At 47.9% G+C, this 20754-nt stretch overlaps 1 protein-coding gene across 1 annotated transcript in view; it reads left to right on the top strand.

The window, feature by feature from the left end:
• Positions 1–20754, top strand: part of LOC125719182 (RNA-binding motif, single-stranded-interacting protein 3-like) — a 99780-nt gene that overhangs the window by 21322 nt on the left and 57704 nt on the right. The window contains 2 exon segments of the mRNA XM_048993734.1: positions 7212–7364; positions 13024–13082. Of these exon segments, the coding sequence (XP_048849691.1) occupies positions 7219–7364; positions 13024–13082 (205 nt within the window). The 5' untranslated portion in view covers positions 7212–7218.

Here is a 20754-nt window from a genome sequence, read left to right as displayed (position 1 = left end):
CATACATCCATCCATCCATCTTCCTTAATTGCTTATCTAATACAAGGTCACAGAGAGCCTGTGCCAGGAACCACAGGGCATTGCAGGGCAGACACACATGTTTTTCCATCCATTTCCATTCATTCATCCATCCATCCATCTAACAGTTTATCTGATGCAGTTTCAGCCAGCATAAAGTACAAGGCAGTGGTGCATGCTGGACCCTGCCCAGTCCATCACGGGGCTCACACAAACAGTCACTATTGACAATTTAGAGATGCCAGTTTTCCTAACTGCACATCTTTGATGTGTATGAGGAAGACCCAGAGAATACATGAGCTACAGGAACACACAGAGCCGGGGGCCGGATCCAAGCCCCCGACCGGGAAGGCGTGTGGCTACCGTGTCAGTCTTTGAACGAGCCTGTCGTATTCATACACCATTCCGCTCGTCTGCCGTTCTTCACTGCAGCAGTGCCATCCATCATGGCGCTGAGATGTCCGCTGCGTCTTTGGACTAGGAGCAGCTGAGTCTGAGGCTGTAGCACTACGGTATGCGTCTGACGCCCTCTGGTCCTGCGGCTTTGGATCAGACGAGCCGCTCGTGCAGGTTCCGTTGAAGCAGCTGTGCCTTTCCCGCTCGGCGCTTGTCACACCTTGTTCGTTCCACTCGAGAACCCCACCACTCCAGGGCTCAGTTTACCGACACACGCTGATTTCGTTCTCTTCGCAGTGATGCTTGGACTGTGGGATCTCATTGGATTCATCTGACGTCTGAATTGGATTAGTTGAATTCAATTTAACCCAGACTTATTTTCACGATGTGTGCTCTAATGTAATGCTGGCTCAGTGGGATGCTGTGTAGCCTTACATCTCTGCAGTTGGGGGTTCGTTTCCTGCCTCAGCTACTTGTATGTGTGGAGTTGCAACACATTCTCCCCGTGTTGGTGTGGGTTTTCTGCAAAAATGCAGACGCGTAGTTTACAATTGATGTCTCATTGTATGCCCTCTGATGGACTGGCAAACCCTCCAGGGAGTTCTCTGCCCTGTGCTCTAAGCAGATTGGGGGGGGGGGGACTCCGGCCTCCCTACAATCCTGCACTGGATAAGCAGTTATGGAAGATGGATGAAAAGCTTAATGTACCGACGTGGATTCAATATCAAGAGAATGAGAGAAGCCTTGAAAAAAACGTGCTTTAAATTTCCCTTCTATCTCTCTCTGTTTCCTTGTGTGTTTTTAACTGTATTTTTCATTTTTTTCAGCACAGCCTAAAGTTTAACCATTAATCCATCAGGAGACGGAGCTAAATCCCATATACCTATATGAGCTTTCGTTACTCGCCCTTAAACATGCATAAATGCATTTTCAGTCAGATACTCTGCTCTTTTTTCACTGTTTTGTTTTTTTTGTTGATTAAATAAACATGATACGCCCATATTGAAATTTTTTTTAAATAAGCACCAGAGTAAAAGCAGTTGTGAAGAAAAAGATTTTAAAAAGCCTGATTGTTCTTCATGAAAAAATAATATGCTGGGACCTCCCTTCTGCCACTGGTAGACCTGGTGTTTATATCTCTGTCCTATTGCAGAAAATTCCCAGTGTGGTTGTGTACGGGTTTGGAAATGAGAGAATGGGCTGCCCCCCCCCCCCCCAAACTTCAAGCGCTGGTGGATGGTGGTGGGGGAGGGGGGGCTCAGGGTATCCTCTGATTTTCCAGGCAGTCCGATTAGGCCTTTGGGCTCTCACTGTAGGTCTGTCCTGTGTCAACACGCCCTTATTTATGTATCTGAGCTCAGTCACCCTTCTGTGGGAGAAACGTAAATTCATTTGGCTGAATGACTGTAGAACAAATGGTCTGTCAGGAGCAGGAGGTGGGCGGGGGGAATCTACTCCCAGCTTCTATAATCAGACATAAATCCCAGCTTGGCTGGACAGCCTGTCTTCTGGCTGCAGCCAAACAGAGCGCTCATGTCCTCACTGCAGCCAGTAAGAATGCCTGCTTCCTCACTTCAGCCAATGAGGAGAGCAGTTCACCATCACTGTTTGTTTATTATAGCCAATGAGAACTCTGAGCACTACCACTACCGACTGGGGTTTGCAGACTAAACTTTTGGAAAGAGGTCGTGTGAGAGTGCCGGCCCCAATTTTGACTGTGACCTGTGTTTGTGTTTTATTTTTCCTGTTAAAAATGCAGCCAAGTAAAAGGAGATGTAGATTAGTGCAGGGACTGTACCTGAAAACATGTTTATCTTACACCATCCTGAGAGAGAAAAAGAGACAAGGAAGAAAGGCTGACCTCTGCTGTGCTGCGTTTTACCACGTAACGTACCACAGATGTATTGTATGCGGCCTGTGTGTAAGAGAGACGCAGAAAGCTAGATAAAGGGGGGCCTTTATTTCAAATTGGAGAAAATGTCTCACAAATGCACATTTTCTTAGGTGTTCCTGCCACAAGGAACGAAAGAGGGGGGCTCTCAGGCAGGAAGAGCATTTGGACGGGAGTCCTGGGGCCTGCCCTCTGTTCTAGCTGAGTCTCTGGAGGGGCACTTCAGGCTGCGACTAAGGGGCGGAGCCTCCAGTCCGTCTGGGGCTGATAGCTCAGTGTGATATTCGTGGGCGTGACAAGATCCTTCTTGCCTCCCGTGGCTCACACTTTGATGGTGCTCTGTGGTCATTCCAAGGCCATGCTGACTGAGGCTCAGGTAAAACAGCAGTTATGGGTTTTAACAGTTTACTTTAGCACTTTTGCTCACCTAAATACCCAATAATCTTCCTCCTGAACAAGTCCTCTTTTTTGCCCACCCTAAATGTAAAAACGAACAATACAGAAGGTGTATATACATTGTTAGGTGTAAATATAACCTTCACGCCTTTACGTGTGAAGTGATTTGTCCCTAAAAGCACCTTATTTATCCATCCATCCATCCATCCATTTTCTATACCCACTTGTCCTATGCCGGGTCACGGGGGCCATCATGGAAGGTATGGGCGCCACCTTATTAGGTACATGTATGTTTATATATGTGTCCAATGCAATTATGAAAGAAGCAATAATGTTTTCACTTTGTCAGTGGAAGCTGACCTTTCCTTCCATATCGGCCTTTTTACACAGTAGCATTTCCCGTTAGCATATTAGCATGCATGGCTTGTTATCTCATTAGCATGGTGGGTACCAATGGTCGGTAGCCCGGCTGGACTCTTCCTCGTGAGAAGCAGGCGTTTGTATCTGAAATGACTCCCATCGGCTGGTTATGCGCCCGGTGCATCCCTATGGCTCCCATGCATTGGGGTAAATGTGCTGCTGAAGGAGACACCTGCCACGCTTCTCCTGAGGCTGCAGCTCCTGCTGCTTCAAGGTCTTGCTGTTTGGTGGCTGAGGGTGAGGGTGCACACACATACATGCGCTTCCACACGATTCCGGGAAACCCCCCCCCCCCCCCCCCCACTTTAACACTTTGGCAGCCCGGCTCTCTGCCAGCCCCCAGCTGGTCTCTGGACTCTGGGCTGTCATAAATCAGGCCCAGTTACCATCATGGTGCACTGGCCTACTTTTATCTCGCTCTGGGGGGAGAGCACATTGCCACCCGGACCCCTGCTCTCTGTGGCACAAACCGTCCATCACCAGGGGAAGGGACCCTTCTGTCATACCTTAACTTGCACTGGAAGATCGAGTTCTACGAATGGGCGAACTTTCCGACTGTTTATATCGGACGGCTATTTGACGCGGGTCGCAGAAAAGTTTGAGATCCACACAAGACAGCCGCGCTGTCCTTTGACCTTCTCCTGAGGGGAGTTTCTGGTTTGTCAGCAGTCCCTGCCTGCCCCCCCCCCCCCCCACACACACACCACATTATCTGCTCTGTTTCTTTAAAGCTCTCCTGTGTTTTCCTGCCTCCACAGATCACACAAATAATGTATGTTCACACACCTCCTGCTCTCTGCCAGAACAGAGCAGGTCGTAATCAAAATCCCTCAGTCGACGTTCATCTTCCACCCAGCGTATTCAGACAGATTCCATCCATCCATGCATTTTCTAACCGTTTATCTTGGTCGGAACAATGGGGAGCCTGGGCCTATCGGAACAGCACAGGACACAGAGCTGCCCTTCACTTTGGACGGGATGCCAGTGTCAGACATATTGGCTTTTGTGAGGGCAGATTACGTCCATAAGCACCGCCTTCTGGACGGTAATGACATGCATACCGAGACCCGCAGTGATTCGCTGATTCCTACTGTTTAACCTCAACGCAGATCCGGGGAACCGCGTTGGGTATCTGCTGCAATAGGGATTTAATGATTCATCTTTGTAAAAAATAAAGAATTGTCCCTTCCTGCCCCAGTAGGCAAGCCACCCCCCCCCCCCCCCCCCCCGCTTGAAAATGGCATGCGGGTAAAATGCAGACGTGTCAAAACACGCCAGCTTCCTGCCAGACGGTGCTGGAAGCAGCGGGTCTGCCAGTCATGTTCAGTACATTTCCTATGAGGGCCCTGAGATTTCGGCAGATAAGCCGCTCACCCCATGTTCACCCTGAACCTGAGGGGTCCGGCCCCGCAACACACCGCATGCAGCCTGTGGGGGCAGGGCCACGTCCTGGAACAGCTCTTTCAGTCTAAGGTCTCTGTCCTGCATCCATCGCACCATAGTAGTGGCGGGGGGAAGGCTTTTGCCTGAAAATGCCTGACAGCGACATGTTTGCTCTTCTACGCATTCGTGACAGCAGCTATGTCTCCCACACGCTCTCATATGTGACCCGCATGCACTGCTGAAAGCCCTTATATTTACATCTGCTGTATACCACGCCCGAAATCGCCTGTGATGATTGTGTCTCATGCACGGCAAGGTCTCGCATGTTACGCATAGATGAACAAGGGATCGGGGGGGGGGGGGGGGGGGGGGGGGGTGGTGTGGTCTCACAATTTTTGTGCATGAGGCCGCCCTTGCGGAAGCTCCAATCCCAGCATTCCCTGGTTCTGAGCGAGGGAAGTGGCTTGATGGAGCTGGTAATGGAATAAAGATATAGACAGTCATTTATAAAAGAAATGGATGGCAGGCAGCCTTGACTTCCAGGCCATAAATCTTCACTAACTGGTGCACAGGCAGTCAGAGATGAAGAGAGCAGAGGGAGAGAGAGAGCAGGCGAGAGAGAAAGATGTTTGTGTGTATGTGTTTATATGGGAGCCTGCTTCAGACGTAGGGCGATGGAGAGTGGGCGGGGGCGCTGGCTTACGATAGGAGTGCCCTGAGAAGAGGCGGGGCTTGTGTAGTACCAGGTGACCGGCTTGATGCAGACTGTGCGTTCATTCAAGTTAGATTCAAATAAGCCCCCAAGCATTAGTGTGAAGATGACAGCAGTACTAGCAACAACTATTCTGTGAGTCCAGCGTAATGAGCATCCTGCTTAGGCAGACATGTAAGGCTTTAACAGTAGATACTACCTCGCTGAGAATGATGGAAGTATGCTTCATGTTCTACTCTTTGTAAGTACCTTGTTTTGAAAAAGTTGCTGTCTGTGGGTTCCTCGATTCCCAGATCGCGGCTCCTCCCTTGGACGTCCCTTGTTGTCTGGGCCGGGCACCATGAGGTGCTGGGATCATCTCCCAGGAGTTGCCGTCAGTTTTTTCAAGAATAGAGTAAGCGTGAGATTCGGGAAGGTATCCGGCGAAATAAGGCAGCTTCTCAAACCTCATCAAACACATTATGGTGCCTGCTTGGGTGGGGGGTGGGGGGGGGAAGGGTGAGCAGCGACTGACACCTTTCACACCCCATCCCACTGCTGCATTGCAAGGAAAAAACATTTCACATCACATGCTGTGTTTAATCCTGGGATGAGAAAAAACCCTACAGATTTACTACAGAGAGGCATGTTGGAGAGTACGGAGGGTGTTAAACAGCTAACAAAGACTTAACGATAAAGAACACTACCTGTCATGAACGTGACAGTGTAAGGTAACTGCTGTTGTGCCCAGCACAGACGGGCCGTGGTTCTGCCTGTAATTTTTGAGATTAATTAATTATACTCAATCAGTTGGGGAACTACAAAACCGCCCACCTGGATTTATGTGCTCCCAGGTACCCGGGGCCAGGAGGCCAGGACACTGCTGTCAGTGGTCCAGTATCTCATTGGTTTTCCAGCCTGCTGATCACATGTAGAATATGCAAAGAGGTCTTTTAGGACTTGAGTCAGTCCTCTGTACTGTCTGCTGCTGCGGATGCCTGTAATTCATCCATGAGGAGGCGGTACATTAGGAGACTCGGGGTCAGGGTCTGCTTCATCCATCACACCGGGTGTGTGTGGCACACCTTGTTCCGACACACTCTTTACGTGTTTTCCTCTGAGCGCCTTTCCGTGACTGAAGCCCGGCGTGGCCCTCGATCCATGCAGGAAGCGGTGATGGATCGCACTTTGTGCTCTCGCCGAGAGCCTGACGTTTGTTTTCCGCTGTATGATTAAAATATCTCCCCACGGAGGAGACACAGTGATGCTTCTCCTGAGACTCCTGTGAACATCAGATGGCTCTTAGTGCCATCTTTACCATGATGGGGGGGGGGGGGGGGGGGGGGCAGGCTGATGGAAATGCATGGAGATGAGATGTTCTGAATTCTGAAAGCATGTCTCCGCTTCTGCGATGGTAATCTGATCCTGCCTCTCCTGTCTCGCCCCCTCGACTTCAGGGTCTTGTCACGTCTTAAGATCGATCTTTGCCGCGTCACATTAATCATCCCCTCGATGTCGTCAACCTGTCCAGTTCTGTCTTTTTTTCAGAAGTGCTGCTACATCTGGAAGGGCTGGTTCTGCGTCACAGTTAACCCCCCCCCCCCCGTCTAGAATAACCTACCATAAAAATAACAATAAAAAACTCTATAATCACAAAAGTAAATGGTGTGGGGGAAAATGAAAGGGGAACTTAACGTGTCATAAAAAATTTTTAAAAAGCGTTTACTTGGTGTGGGTGAACACACAGCATACGCTAGTTCTTTCAGATCTTGGATTGGTTGAGCATCACTGACTCCTCAGTTATGACATGGAGCTTATAAATCACGGCAGTATCACCTGGACTGACTGTAGTTTATGCTTCCAATGTGCCTAGTAAACATGAACGGAGTGCGTTCCTGGCTTTCCTCTCCGCCAGCAGCCGGCAGTATGTTTTATGGCTGACGCTATTGTTTGCTGAACTGCCTACTATTGCTTTGTGCGCCCATATAACTGTGACCCCGCCCTCCTCTATTGCAGCAGTCCTATGCTCCACCCCCCTCACCCAATGGCTCCGCCTAGCCCCAGCACCAACAGTTGCAGTGGCCCTGAGCAGCTCAGTAAGACCAACCTGTACATCCGAGGCCTCCCCCCAGGGACCACAGACCAAGACCTGATCAAGCTGTGCCAGCCGTGAGTGCCCCGATACCTTTGCTAACACACACACACGCACAGTCGTGTAATCATATCTTTTTGGGGGCCACTCATTCATTTCTATGGGAACAATGCTGATGCTAACTATGACAACCTTAACCCTACCCAGCCCTAACCATAATCATAAGTAACCACACAAAATACAAGAGTTTTTGCATTTTTAGTCTTTTCATTGCAGTCACTGATTTTTATAAAATACAGTTTTCCCATATGGGGGACCAGGAAACCGGTCCCCTTAAGGTAAACAAAAAAAAAAGGGTATTCATCACATTGTGGGGTATACCTGGACCACACACACACACACACACACACACACACAGGCCTATTTAGCTTTGTTAGGCTGCCTCATAAGGGTCAGTTTGGTAGTATGAAGGGTCTAAATCACAAAAAGAAAAATGACAGACAAGGAGCTGTGAAGTGTAGGCTATGGAGACGTGATAGCTGTGTCATTTTTTCAAATGCAACAGACTTCTGGTCTTCAGGCTGGATGTTATCCAGCATTTTGTAATTTTAGCTTCCTGTTACTCTTCACGCTTTCAACATTTCTTTAAAAAGCACGGAAAATGGCCTCTGTATCACTGCGCCGAACTTTTTGTCCCTAACCTTTGTGCCATGACCGCTGCAGGCGGACGGGCGGGGACATTTGGACAGGTCTGTCGTGCACTGCTGAAGCTTTCCAGAGAATTGGCTTTGAGGTTTGAGGCCTTCCGCAGTCACCGGGACATGTGGCGTTCCCGCTTCCCCTCGTCATCCTCCACCCTTAGCAGCCCCTAGAGATCCCTGAGGGGGCAGAGATCACCCGCAGATCTTTGGTGCCTGTGAACTAGACCAGCTTCTGAGAGCAGGAGGGCAAGATGTTTACTGTAAAACACACACGCTTCACATTAACACCAGGCTGCGCTTGTGACACATCTAAATCGACTCATATTCTCCAGTGGCGTTACTCGCTATAACAGAAATGATTAGTTTTCAAAGCGAGATATACGATCCAATAAAATGGAATGTTACCTGGATAACCATACATAGTTAAAGCTTAATATTTCATATTACTGTTGTTCACATGAACTTTATGTAGGGACAGACATTCATCTAAGAACCTGCGGTTTCTCCTTCATGCTACCTCAAAAAAACAAGAGTTATCGACAGTATGATTCCCGAGAAAAAATATCCTCTTTGTCCGGGATTCGTCATGGCACCGTGTTCTCCATCCTCCATCTTTCGCTTGGTTATCTGCTGATATCGCAGTGCTGGAGATGCCCCAAGGTCCGGCTGGGAAGTGCAACAGGGACAAAGAGGGTCAGCTGAGCCAGCCGGTCAAGACTGATGCCCTGAGCGGCTCATTCTCAACCTCTGGAGGGAGAGAACAACATGCTGTCAGTGGGGGTTTCAACCCATGTAACAGTCACCCAAAGTTGCCCAAAATGTACAGGTACAATGGACCATAGTGGACACTGAACAAGATTTCATACCAATAATTTAAGTGGAGTAATTCAGGTGAAGGGTGCTGCCGTGCTAACTGGCCTCCTTCATTTTAGAAAGTCATTAACTACTACGCCACCTGCTGCAGGGACCTTTTGAATGCAGGTACGTCTCAGAAGTCACCTGTTTAATATGGAGAGCTTATAAGTAACCTTCTTCATTGTGCCCCCCCCAATACAAGGGATGAGTAACACTGCTGAGTGTTAAGTGTGCAAGTCAAGATAAAGAGGGATTTGAGTAACACTGCTGAGTGTTAAGTGTGCAGTTCAAGATAAAGAGGGATTTGAGTAACACTGCTGAGTGTTAAGTGTGCAACTCAAGATAAAGAGGGATTTGAGTAACACTGCTGAGTGTTAAGTGTGCAACTCAAGATAAAGAGGGATTTGAGTAACACTGCTGAGTGTTAAGTGTGCAACTCAAGATAAAGAGGATTTGAGTAACACTGCTGAGTGTTAAGTGTGCAACTCAAGATAAAGAGGGATTTGAGTAACACTGCTGAGTGTTAAGCAAGCAATTCAATAGGAAGATGGACTTGAAAAACACTGCTGAGTATTAAGTGTACAATTCAAGAGGGAGATGGACTTAACATGGATTGACGCAGACATACCTTCTAAGGAGGGGCAGGGAGCATAGAGAGACTTCCTTTGTCAACATCCATCCCTAAAGCCAGATAAATGTAGGAAACATCATCTTCACATAAATTATCACATCTCAGTGACTGTCTGAATGTCAGAATGTTTAATTGTGCTTCGATTCCAACAACTGATTCAACCAGTTAAAGCCTCATTTTAATCTCATGAAGTAATAAATTAATGCAGTATAAAGATCAAATCATGTGTCCTGAGAACTGATGTGTGTAAAACAATTTGAAATGTTAATAAAGGCTGCTGGTAATTAAATGAGCTGTTTTCAGGTATGTTCTCCGCATGTAATATTTTGCAAATGGACCTGGAGAATAAGCTTGGCCGGAATCTCACTCGTGGTATAATGGTCCCTGTGGCTCGGCGAGGTGACTTCCTGCACATGCTGGCTCACAGACCCAGGGGGAAGCTTACCTCGGGGTCCCTCAGTCACAGGTGGGGGGGGGGGGGGTAAAAAGGCAGGAACACAAAGCTTGCTCCAAACAAAATTGGCCTCAAACTCTTTGTGGAACAACACTGCAGGACAGCTTGTCCAGCCAGGGAGGAAATACTAATGTGGTTTTAGAGGGAGGCTGCCCTGCACTCATCAGCAGTCATTTTCCGGGGGGGGGGCACTGGCGGCTTGCGGCAGTTTTCCCACACCGCGGTGTACTGAGACTGGCAGTCCTACTTATGAATATTCCTCCCACCGCACCAAAGCCCCCCCTCCCTTTTCCCCATAGCGCCAACTCCCCCCCCCACCCCCCGGGTGATCAGCTCATGAATATTGCTCCTGAACGCTGGATGACCCCATCCACGTGGGTGTCCTCACAAATTCATGCTGCTACCTCTCCAGCCACCCCCCCCCCCCCCCCCACACCCCCCATACACCCTTGTGTTTTTGACGGACTTCCTTTGGAATCCACACAGGATGTCATGGCTGGGCTCCTTGGTTTGGTGCTTCCAGCTTGTTATTCATTCCCCTCTGCATACATCGCAGCATTTTTTATTTTTTTTTAAGATGCACTCGACTTCAGATGTGTCGCTCTGGCTGGGGAGATTTATTTTGCCGTTGATTTGCAGCTCCGCAAGTGGGGGCCTTGAAAGCAGACTGGCGTAGAGATGGGAGAGTGGGGGCCGCCTTCACAGCCGGTCAGCCGTGCAGCTTCGGAGGAGGCCAGCAAGGATTGTGGAGTTCCGAGTACATGCACCAAATGATTAAGATTTGGTATAATGCAGCTGTAGAACATTCATAATGTAGGGGACAAGGTAACATTCATAAAGTCACAAGTGCTCTAGAAATACATAGCAGAGCTTTGCAAATAAACATATCTTCTTACATGAATTATCCGGATCAAAAAATCAGCAGCATAACTTAAGCTCTCTCAAAAAAAGCATTGAATGGTCCATCATTTCCATACAGACCCATGTGCTGGCCAGCCCTGGGGTCCTCAAGCACCAACATGCTGGCCAGTGTGCTGGAATGGGATTGGATGAGATTATAGATTAGCATGTTCAAGTAGGAACTGCAATGGCTTGGTTCGCCCTCCTGGGTTATTACCTGCCTCGCACCCGTAGCTCCTGGGTTAGACTCTGTACCCACAGAACCCAGCCTAGGACAAGCAGTATAGATAAAGGATAGATGGATGTTTAGGTAGAATTGGGCAGCCAGTAAGTCTTAGGGGGGGTTTATTTTTCATTTAAACATCACTGGAGTTCTTGTTTCATTTCCTCCATCTTCTGCATTTCCACTTACACCTGGAATAACTCTGTTAGCACCAAGTGCAGTGCTGTTATCAGCGGGGAGGGGAGGGGGGGGCATCAGTGGTACAGAAAGCAGCCGACTGCCTCACAGCACCTGTGGGGTGTGTCAGCGTAGGCTATCTACCCCGGCGTCCTCTTCACAAGGGCCCTTGGCGTCGGTCGGCAAGTGGCCCGAATCAGGGCTCCCCTTGTCAAACTCTTTGTAGGTTCTGAATGGTGCGGATTATCGGTTGGAAAGCAGAGAAAGGAAACGCAGACGTTTGTACGGGGAGCATGCTCTGAGCCGAAGGCTGCGTTTTTCACACTTAAAAGACCTGACAACAATAATGAAAGAGGTGAGAGTGTGTAGGGTAGGGTGGGTGGGTGGGTGGCTGGGGGGGGGGGGTAACGCTGGTGGTCTTTTTCACAGCATTGGTGTTTCGCTACAGTATCCTTTTATATGTATATATATATTTTTTTCTCAGTAATCTTAGGCAGTGAAACATCTGCAGAAGCCCTTCACCAGGGTCATGCGTTCGACTGTGACTTAATTCGCCGAATTCGCCAGCTCTCTTTCGAGCGCCCCCCCCCCCCCCCGCCCCCCACCCCAGATCTGCTGTTAAAGTAATTAGAGAATCAGACCCATAAGGGAATAGAACCAGAACATTCTGAACATGCTGACTTTGTTTTCAGTCTCTGTCTTCAGAGTGCTGCTCTGTCTTCTGGGGGGATGCGGGGGGGGGGCTCTAATATGGACAGATGTAACAGTTTCCCGAAGCTGGAGAACACATGCCATTCATAGAAAGACAAGCAAGTAATACAAAAAATAACACTATTGTTCTACACATAGTGCTGTGGTTTTCATTCCGTTAAAAATGTGTGCATATTGAACAAATTCAAACATTAATATTATATAAAATATGATAGCAGAGAGCATTGGTTCAATGAGTATGTCAGATGTGTCGCTCTGTCTGGGGAGATAAATTTCGGCGTTGATTCTCTGGTCTAGTGACAAGCCTTCATATGCAACTGAGACCTCTGGCAGCCTCCTGTGAATCTCAGTATTTGCCTTCTTCCGGATGCTGGTGCCGTAAGACTGGCACTTTTCTCTGTCTACTTTATCCACACTCTGTCCGTAATTATTTTACATGTCTTACCAGATACTTTTTAAACTAAGACCTCCCACGATGCAATGGAGTTGTAATTCCTCCCTAATGACTTAATGTGTGGCAGATTACAGCATGGCCTTCGTGGAAATATCAGACCGAGTCCGGGCCGTTCCATACTCCACAAAGTCGGCGCCTACCAGCCTGTCAGGCACCTGCTGGTTGTTAACAGGGAAAGGTGTCCTCCTCTCCCCCCCCCCCCCCCCCCCCCCCACTCCCGCACAGCACTGTGTGATCCAGAGTGTGAAAGAAAAACGACGACGTGTCAGAGAAACGCACGTCCTGCCTTCAAGGTCTTTGCAGGGGTGAAAAATATCCTGAGAAAAAAAACTGGGTCGAACTGATACCCTGGTCTCACGGTCCCGCTTGCGCTGCTCCAAATGGCGCAGACACTCTTGGACCAAAGCAGTTCAGTTTTCTCACCCTGTCTGTCGTCGCCTCCTTCTGCAACGCCCTTGTATGGCTTTCTGAACAAACGCCATGCTCGCTCCATGATGGAGGCGTGTTTGTCCATCAGGGCAGCTGAAATGTCTGGGGATTTCTGGCAGGATGTTAACATAAGCTCTGCAACAAACATCGCCCTCCGTCGTATGCTAATATATGTCTTTTGTTGTTCTTCTCCCTTCACAGATACGGAAAAATAGTTTCAACAAAAGCAATCCTGGACAAAAACACCAATCAGTGTAAAGGTGAGTTTTCTTTTTCCCTCACATGAAGTTCGTGTGACTGGTCAGGTATTGAAGTTTTTAAACAAGCATGTGACCGAAGATAAAAGCAGCATCTTCTGATAGCACACCCCCTTCCTTCCTCCATCGGCTGTTCAGGATGTTCCTTCTTCACCTCAACTCCACCTCTGTTCCTTTGGCATTATATCCAAATCTTTATTGTTGCGGGAGGCAGTGCCATTGTCCAAACAGGCCAGGCGTAGTGCCTTCAAAACTAAGGTGTTGACGAGTTGCATAGCGTTCTGTATGGCAGGTCGGAAAGTATGATGCAGCAGTTTTCCGGAAGGTTCCTGTGGTGTTCAGGTTCACCCTTTGTTCCTGCAGTGAGAGGCACAGACAGCAGGGGTTTTGAAAGGTGGCGTCTAAAGTCAAACAGAATCATGAGTCACACAAGTTTGCACTCGACATCCAGCTCCTGCCTTTCTGCTGAAGAGCTCACCATCACTTTCTTTATGGTGCTCTCTCATCTCAGCCCAATCTGGTCGCGTTATTTCATTTTGGAGGGAAGCTGCACGCATGCAATCAGTATCACGCGATGTAGACGAAACTCTCGCCAAGGGTGCAATGGGAAATCTGTTACCGAGATCTGAACTTGCTTCTTCTGGCCACAGTTCCTGTTCTCTAGCAGCCCAGCTCGGCTCCTTCAGAGGACAACAAGCGCCACACGGGTGCTGGCTGTGTGTGTTCGTTAAGTAGCCCCTGGTTATCTGTGCTTAGCAGGTGGCTTAGTATCCAGCCTTCATTCCGTAGTTCAATTTCTGAGACGTCAATCACAGGCCTCCTGTTTTACAAGTTCCATAATTGCCTCGGCGGGCTGACTTTTTGCAGGCCACTTCTGGGCCTAGTGGTTTAGGGGCCACATCTCCTTGAATCGATATCGTAGCTGGGGGAGGCTGGTGGGTCAAACGTGAAAAAAAGGAACCCATCCAATTAGAGTGCAGAAAGTGGGATTGCTTTGACCCCCGCGCCTTTGGCTGCCAGCTCCACTCCTCTCAGCGACCTGTGCTTCGCTCTCCATCCCCACAGCAGCTCGTGTTAGTAGGAAACGCTCGATTCAGTCTGCCGGCTCGCCAGAACTGCCCCGTGAACGGTGCAGAGAGATGAGGTCATGACCCACAGCGCACAGCATGGAGCCTTAAATGGCCAGCCGTGAAACAAAAATGGAGTAGAGTAAACCCTTAAGCCCCAACCTAGACTGCCTCCCTGCCACCCCCCAGGTCCCTTTCCCGCAGTCAGCTAGATGCGTGAGGTCTTTAAGGTTGCAGGAGGGGGCGACGGTGAGTGGGGTCTCCACGCCTAACTCGTCTGGGAATGTGGCGTCATTAAGATGCCGGAGGGATTGTTTCCCGGGTGTGGAATGTCGGCCCAGTGGCCGCGCCTATGCCCAGCTGCTCCGTAGGAGGGTGGAGGGCCTGGCAGCCCTGGGTTGGAAGGGTGGGGGCGCGAGGAGGACCCCTCCGCTCCCGTGCCTAAGAGTCGGGCAGCAGAGCTCGCCGTGCCATCACTGTCCCACTAGAGGTGACACTCAGGCTCGTCACCTAACTTCCTGTACAGGGTGCACACTTCCTGATCAGTGTCCCAGTGTTGCTCGACACACTTAAACATCCCAGTAAATATTCATAAATATTAATAAATTTGTAACTTTTTTTTTACCCTGTAGCGTAAAGAAATAAAGCATTAAATTGTTAAAAATTGAGGCACAAAAAAATATAACGTCAACTTGTTTGTTTGAGATCCACGATAATTCACACTTTACAGTTACTTTATTATTCCGCACCTTCTTTAAAAGCAGCTAAATGCAGCATGCGATGGCTGCGTCCTCCTCCCAGATCCCCTCCGGATAACCGTATCCACACACATAAATGTCAAGTATCAGTAGGAAACTCCTCCTGGGTTCAAAGTATCAGCAAATGAGTTAATCATTTAACTATTGCTCCGCTTTATCTGCTACGATCCCTGTTTCCTGTATGAACGCTGAGACCCTAAGCAGTGTCGAGATGCTTTACAGTTAGGATGCTCTCTTTCCTTCTAAATGTCGATAAACCAATCAGACAAAGTCGTTCCTCCTGTCCAACCGTGGTGAAGTTGGAACTTTAGGCTTCTGCATCATGGCCCCCCTCCTTGACTATACAGTTTCACTGGAAATCTGGGGCAAGTTTGAGTATCTGTGCAATAACGTGGCCCTGGGAAGAAAGAGAAAGTTATGTTGTGGCGTGAATTTCAGCACGCGTGTTTTTATCTGCCGCTGGCTAGATGTGGTTTACACTACAGAAAAGCTCTACACGACCTCACATATAATAGCAAACCCCACGAAGGTCTTAAAAAGCAATACCGCAGACATTAAAGCAGGACCCGGTCACCAGAAAGACAATTTTTTCCTGAATGAGCTAGGAGGCTGAGGAAATGACTTCAGCGTTTGAAGGACTTCCATTTCCTCTGCTGGGAGATAACTCTGCGAGCGATACCCGCCGCCCCCCGCCCCCCCCCCCCCCCCCCAGCAGGGACCAGGGGAGTTGGTTTTATTGTGAAATTGTGAAGGTGATCAGCATTTATCTCACATGGTTCACTGTTTTTTACCTTGTTTTGCTGACCAAGATGACTTTCAAAAATGGCCCTTTTATTGCTTGGAGCAACTTGTCTAAGTCCTTTTATGAAAGTGCGGTAATAAGTACTGTGCTGGGTAAAAGTTTTCAGACCGGTGCCTTAGCGTCTCTATATTTTTAAAACATTGTACGTCATATATTTGTAAGAATGGGCACTGACATCCTGCAGGAGGGTGAGGTCAGGTGATATACGCTTCAGCATGTAGTGTGGACAACCGATAAACTCCAAAAAAAATCCAAAATCCCCAGCATTTAATCCTGCCCCCCTCCCTTATGGCCTCCCTTAAATCTTGCCTCCAGTATTCACGCCCAGACGCCAATGCCCAATCCCACCCCCCTGCCCTTTCCAAACCCTCATGCCTGTTTTGTGTATTTCCTTTTGTGCTGAAGCATTTTGTGGTCATTCCGTCTCTCCCCTTCCGCCAGTATGTCCCTGCTCTTTCCTCTCTCTCCCCCCCCCCCCCCCCGTCAGGCTTCTGTCCTCTGCCTCTCCAGACCCGGAGCCAATATGATGTGATCAGTTCTTTAAAAACTTTCAAAGATCAGGCCGAAGATTTTAAGATGCTGCTGTAAGAGACATTGCGCTAAACTGCGAGTGAAAGCTAAAGATTTAAAGTGGAAATACGTCGATTCCATTAAGTTTAGATCTTCAGCCTGATATTTAGTGCTGTTGGCAACAATTACAGGTACATTGGATTAATCTGTCAGTTTTGAGCATTAATTTGGGGCGGCGTCCGTTTTTCTTCATAGATCTGCTCTTAACCCTGGATGTTTTTAGTTGAGATGTTCAGGTCCTTGGCAACAAGGCATTTTAGCTTGAGCTTTGACACTCACTCTCTACTGAGGCCGTTCCAGTGCAGCTTTGCCCTTGAACTTCTACTCTGTTGTTCTTACAAATTTCGGATCCTTCTCCTGTTTCCTCCTTGCCCGGCCGCCCTGATTTCTGGCAGCGCCTCCACTTAGCAGCATCTGAATAATACAGTATGCTGCACGTTGCTTGATTATGAGGTATATGAATGTTGTATTTGAGGATCTGATCCGCAGGGCATAAGCACTTTAATCCGCACCTTCGTAGAAAGGGTCCTGGTTTCCTTTGTTGCCTTTCCTGAAATATAGACCCTAACTCAGTATCCTGACAAAGGCAGGTTTTGTAATGAAATCGCAGGGAATCGGCATCATTATCCTGTCGCAGAAACATCACACGCCACATTTTCATTGCTGAAACCCAAACTAGGAGACCCTGGAAGTACAGCATCTTAGTCTCTCTTGATCGTCTTAAAAGTCCACCAGAGTTCCTGAAGGATTGGCCCTGACATCGCGCTCTTCTGTCGAGTCCTGCCGTCTCTGCGTACTTACACATTCACGCATCCCATTGCTGTCTACATTTGCAAGTTGCGGGACCGAACACTTTCTGTGTCTATCACTCGGCATTGAAATGGGCGCTAAGTTCTGAGAGCTTTAGGGCAAACAGAGAATGACTGATGTATATTCCTACAGTACATATTTACATACATTTGGGGTAAGCTCACTGTATTACATTTCAAACATATGAAATATGCTTCAGCTGTGTTTGCTCAATGCCCTGAGAAATAAATATGCGGGGGGGAAAAAACACAATTGCTGCAAAGCAATAACTCAGGCAGAATGCAAGGCATTGCATAAAGGAACAAATAAGATAAATTTATGTTTTATGTCCTTTATAAGTGAGTAAAGGGGAATGAGACCAATGTGTGTTTCCATCATCCGTTTCTTATTAGATGCCTTGGATATAAATGTTTAAAAATGTGTTTTTTTTTCTGTTATACGAATTGCTGGTGCATTTGTGATTATGTTTGTTGATGAGAATTTTTTATTTTTTTTTTCTCCTGGTGTCGTTCCCAAGTTGCTCCACGATCCGAAGCTTGCTTCTGCATTCCATGTCATCTGGTTAGTCAGTGTGATTCTGGTGTTCCTAGTTGCTTGTGAAATTCCGATACTGTCCGGAGTTCCTCTGGAGTCCCCAGGTCCCTCAGGCTCTATCAGTCTTTCCTGGCTGAAATCCAAATGTTTAATTTGCGATGCATAAATAGCAGCCTGTCTCTGCATTCCTAAACTTAGACTCTGCTTCCCCATCCACTTCCTGCTGCCTGCTGGCCGCTGTGTGGCCCCACCTTGTAAGCACTGAAGCTCCCAGCACCGAACGCCTTGTAGAGGGACATGGCTAAGGGGACTTAGGTCAAAGACTTTCATTCACTCGCTTTTTTGGCAAAAAATCAAAAAGCACATCTCTCGAATTAATATATTGTCTTTAGGGAACCAGCAGAGGGCAAGTCGTGTCTACTTACCACGATTTATCTCAAGCCGGTTACCCCCTCTGAATGGTAATGGCCATGCCTCAGATTACCATTTGGAGAAATCGCTAAAGAACATGCGTTCTGCATATGGAACCACTTACGTGTTCTTTCACAGGAGCACAGCGATATCACGCACTGTGCAGATGCCCTCCAAATCGCATGCTTCATTGGTCTTGTTCAGACTTACTTTGCCCTTTCATTCATGACCAGTTCATCATCCCTTTGATCACTGCTCAGACATTCCCTTTGAATTTTGTTTTTCTCAGGGTCATCCTCCTGTTTTGTGTTTAATTACTGTGATTACGCTGGATGAAGCCCGAGGACCCACTGGACATAAACAGGAAGTAGCTGCCATATGTTGCCTGGGTGCTTCAGGAACACGCACGCTTACATCCATGCTTGCTGGATATGAGGCTCAGTATCAGAGGGTCTCTTTTGGCTTTAACTCCAAGCAGCTCATGGCCTTCCGCTCTGGCTTGGTTAAGCTCTCATACTGGAAGGTAAAACTGAATTCATCCAGAGGACATAATTACAAGCCTTTTTGTGTCACAGAAGTGTGTCAGGTGCTGCAGAATCATTGGTTTATAGGCAAGGTTCCTTTGCCCTTTGGTCTATACTTCAGGTTCCTTTCTCCTTTGGTTTATAGTTCAGGTTCCTTTGCCCTTTGGTTTATAGTTCAGGTTCCTTTGCCCTTTGGTCTATACTTCAGGTTCCTTTCTCCTTTGGTTTATATTTCAGTTTCCTTTCCCCTTTGGTTTCTATTCCTGGTTCTTTTCTCCTTTGGTTTATAATACTGCTTCCTTTCCCCTTTGATTTAGAGTCCAGACTGCTCCCTGTTGTGAGTTTCACTTTGAGGAGGACACTCAGCCATCGGTTACCCTTTTTGAATTTGAATTACCTCTTCATAAGTCTTTGCAGGAAACATTCCATGTGTCATATACATATTGTTCTGGAAAGTGATTCTTAAAGTGCATCAAAGATGATTAGGAACAATTAGATGTGAAACTTTAACAGGATTCCTGGCATTTTACTGGCTTCTGCTGTCAGAAGGCATCAGCATTGAATGGATTGCATTTTCATATTGGCTTTTGAATCAGGTGGCTGTTGTAATTTAAATAACAGAGCATTTGCGTGTTTATTTAATGCACTTTGCCACAGTGTCAGAGTGGTGGTAACTATGTGGAGGTAAGAAATCAGCTCCAATGTCAGTTTTGTTACAAACCCGGGAGCTACTCAAGGGCAGCATGGGGGCACCAGCAGCCTGACCGCCTTCACTTCTGGTTCAGCTCGCTTCCTTCACCATGCATTCTTCCAGGAACTTTGGTGTCTTTCTCCAGAGGCTGGGTGAATGAAGGAACACCATGTCTATATTAAGGGTCTTATTCTGCTCTACGTTAATGCCGTTGGAGCACATATGGAGGGGTGGAGGGGACCACCAGCCGAGTTAAGCTGAAACAAGATGTCAAAACAGGAGAAGACAGGAAGTGAGGGTGGAGAGAAATCTTTGAGGCATTTATTATTCTTGGCAAGGGGGATAATCGGGACACCAGGCGCATGCAGGAAGTTGGTGACAAATAGACTAATCATGTGATTAAGTCTGTCGACCTTCATGTATAGAAGCAAGGTACTTAAGCTTGTTGGAGAAATTCAACAACTCAAATTTGGGTCTCAAACCTTGAGTGTTATTTGGCCTTCGACACAAGTGGAAGGAGGAGTGGGTGAGGTGAGGATCCATTGTGAATGGTGAGAGTTCTTTGGGAGTGAGGGGTCAACTTCCCTCCAGTATTCTGGATCAGTGTCCCAGGGGTAGGGTTGCTGCACGAGGACAAGGACACCTTCCCAGGCTGATACATTCTGCTGAGAATGTGAGACGGAGTGTTTCCCACCTTCTGAAAGGCATCAGAAGGCTATCGCCCTAGGGACCCATCTTATGGCCACTTTGATGCACCTTCAGCTCACCACAGTGCTAATGCTGAAGCTGTGGACCACTTCGGCGGCAACGTGGTCAGAGGTCTCCAACCTGAAGATGGCTCCTCAACATAAGAATTAACCCCTGCTGCAAGAAAGTGCACATTGGCCATGTGGACATTTCCAAGAATCATGTCTCATTTTATAGCTAATAAAGTGAAACATCCCCATTTGTAGGCACTGGGTGAAGGCTTGGGGAAGATCCCTACTACAGGGAAGAGATCCAAACTAGGCTTCGGCTGGCTTCGTACTTCCCCGAATGCCACCTGGCTATTTAATACCTCAGCAAAAGCCCTCTGGATCCTTTCCTTCGTCGGTGCATAGTAAGATCTCCGGTCTTTTCTCCGCAATACAAAAATAAGCAAACATTTACTACCCGCCTGGGGACCCAAAGAGCTGCTTTCCTTTATCCTGTGGGGCTTAAATAAAACCACCAACAGCAGCTTGGATGACATTGCTGCCCCTGTTTAAAATACATTTCAAGGCTCTGCTTCTTTCGGTTATTCACGGACATGCTGGTGACAAGGGCAGACTTACAAAACCGCTCTGAAGCGCTTAGCGGCAGAGCTGTGCACCGGGAGCCGGTCAGTGTGAGGGTCCACATGCTGTGCAGTTTTCGAACCCATTAAAGACCCATAAAAAGCACAGAGCGAAAAGGACTACATGAAGTAAACAACCCTATTCATCAAACGCCCTGCCAGGCCCCCTTCTCTTAATCAATTACAATTGTTT

The sequence above is a fragment of the Brienomyrus brachyistius genome, chromosome 23 (assembly GCF_023856365.1).
Source record: "Brienomyrus brachyistius isolate T26 chromosome 23, BBRACH_0.4, whole genome shotgun sequence".
NCBI classification, from domain to species: domain Eukaryota; kingdom Metazoa; phylum Chordata; class Actinopteri; order Osteoglossiformes; family Mormyridae; genus Brienomyrus; species Brienomyrus brachyistius.
Note: the sequence above shows the minus strand (reverse complement) of the source record. Positions and strands in the feature narration are given on the sequence as shown.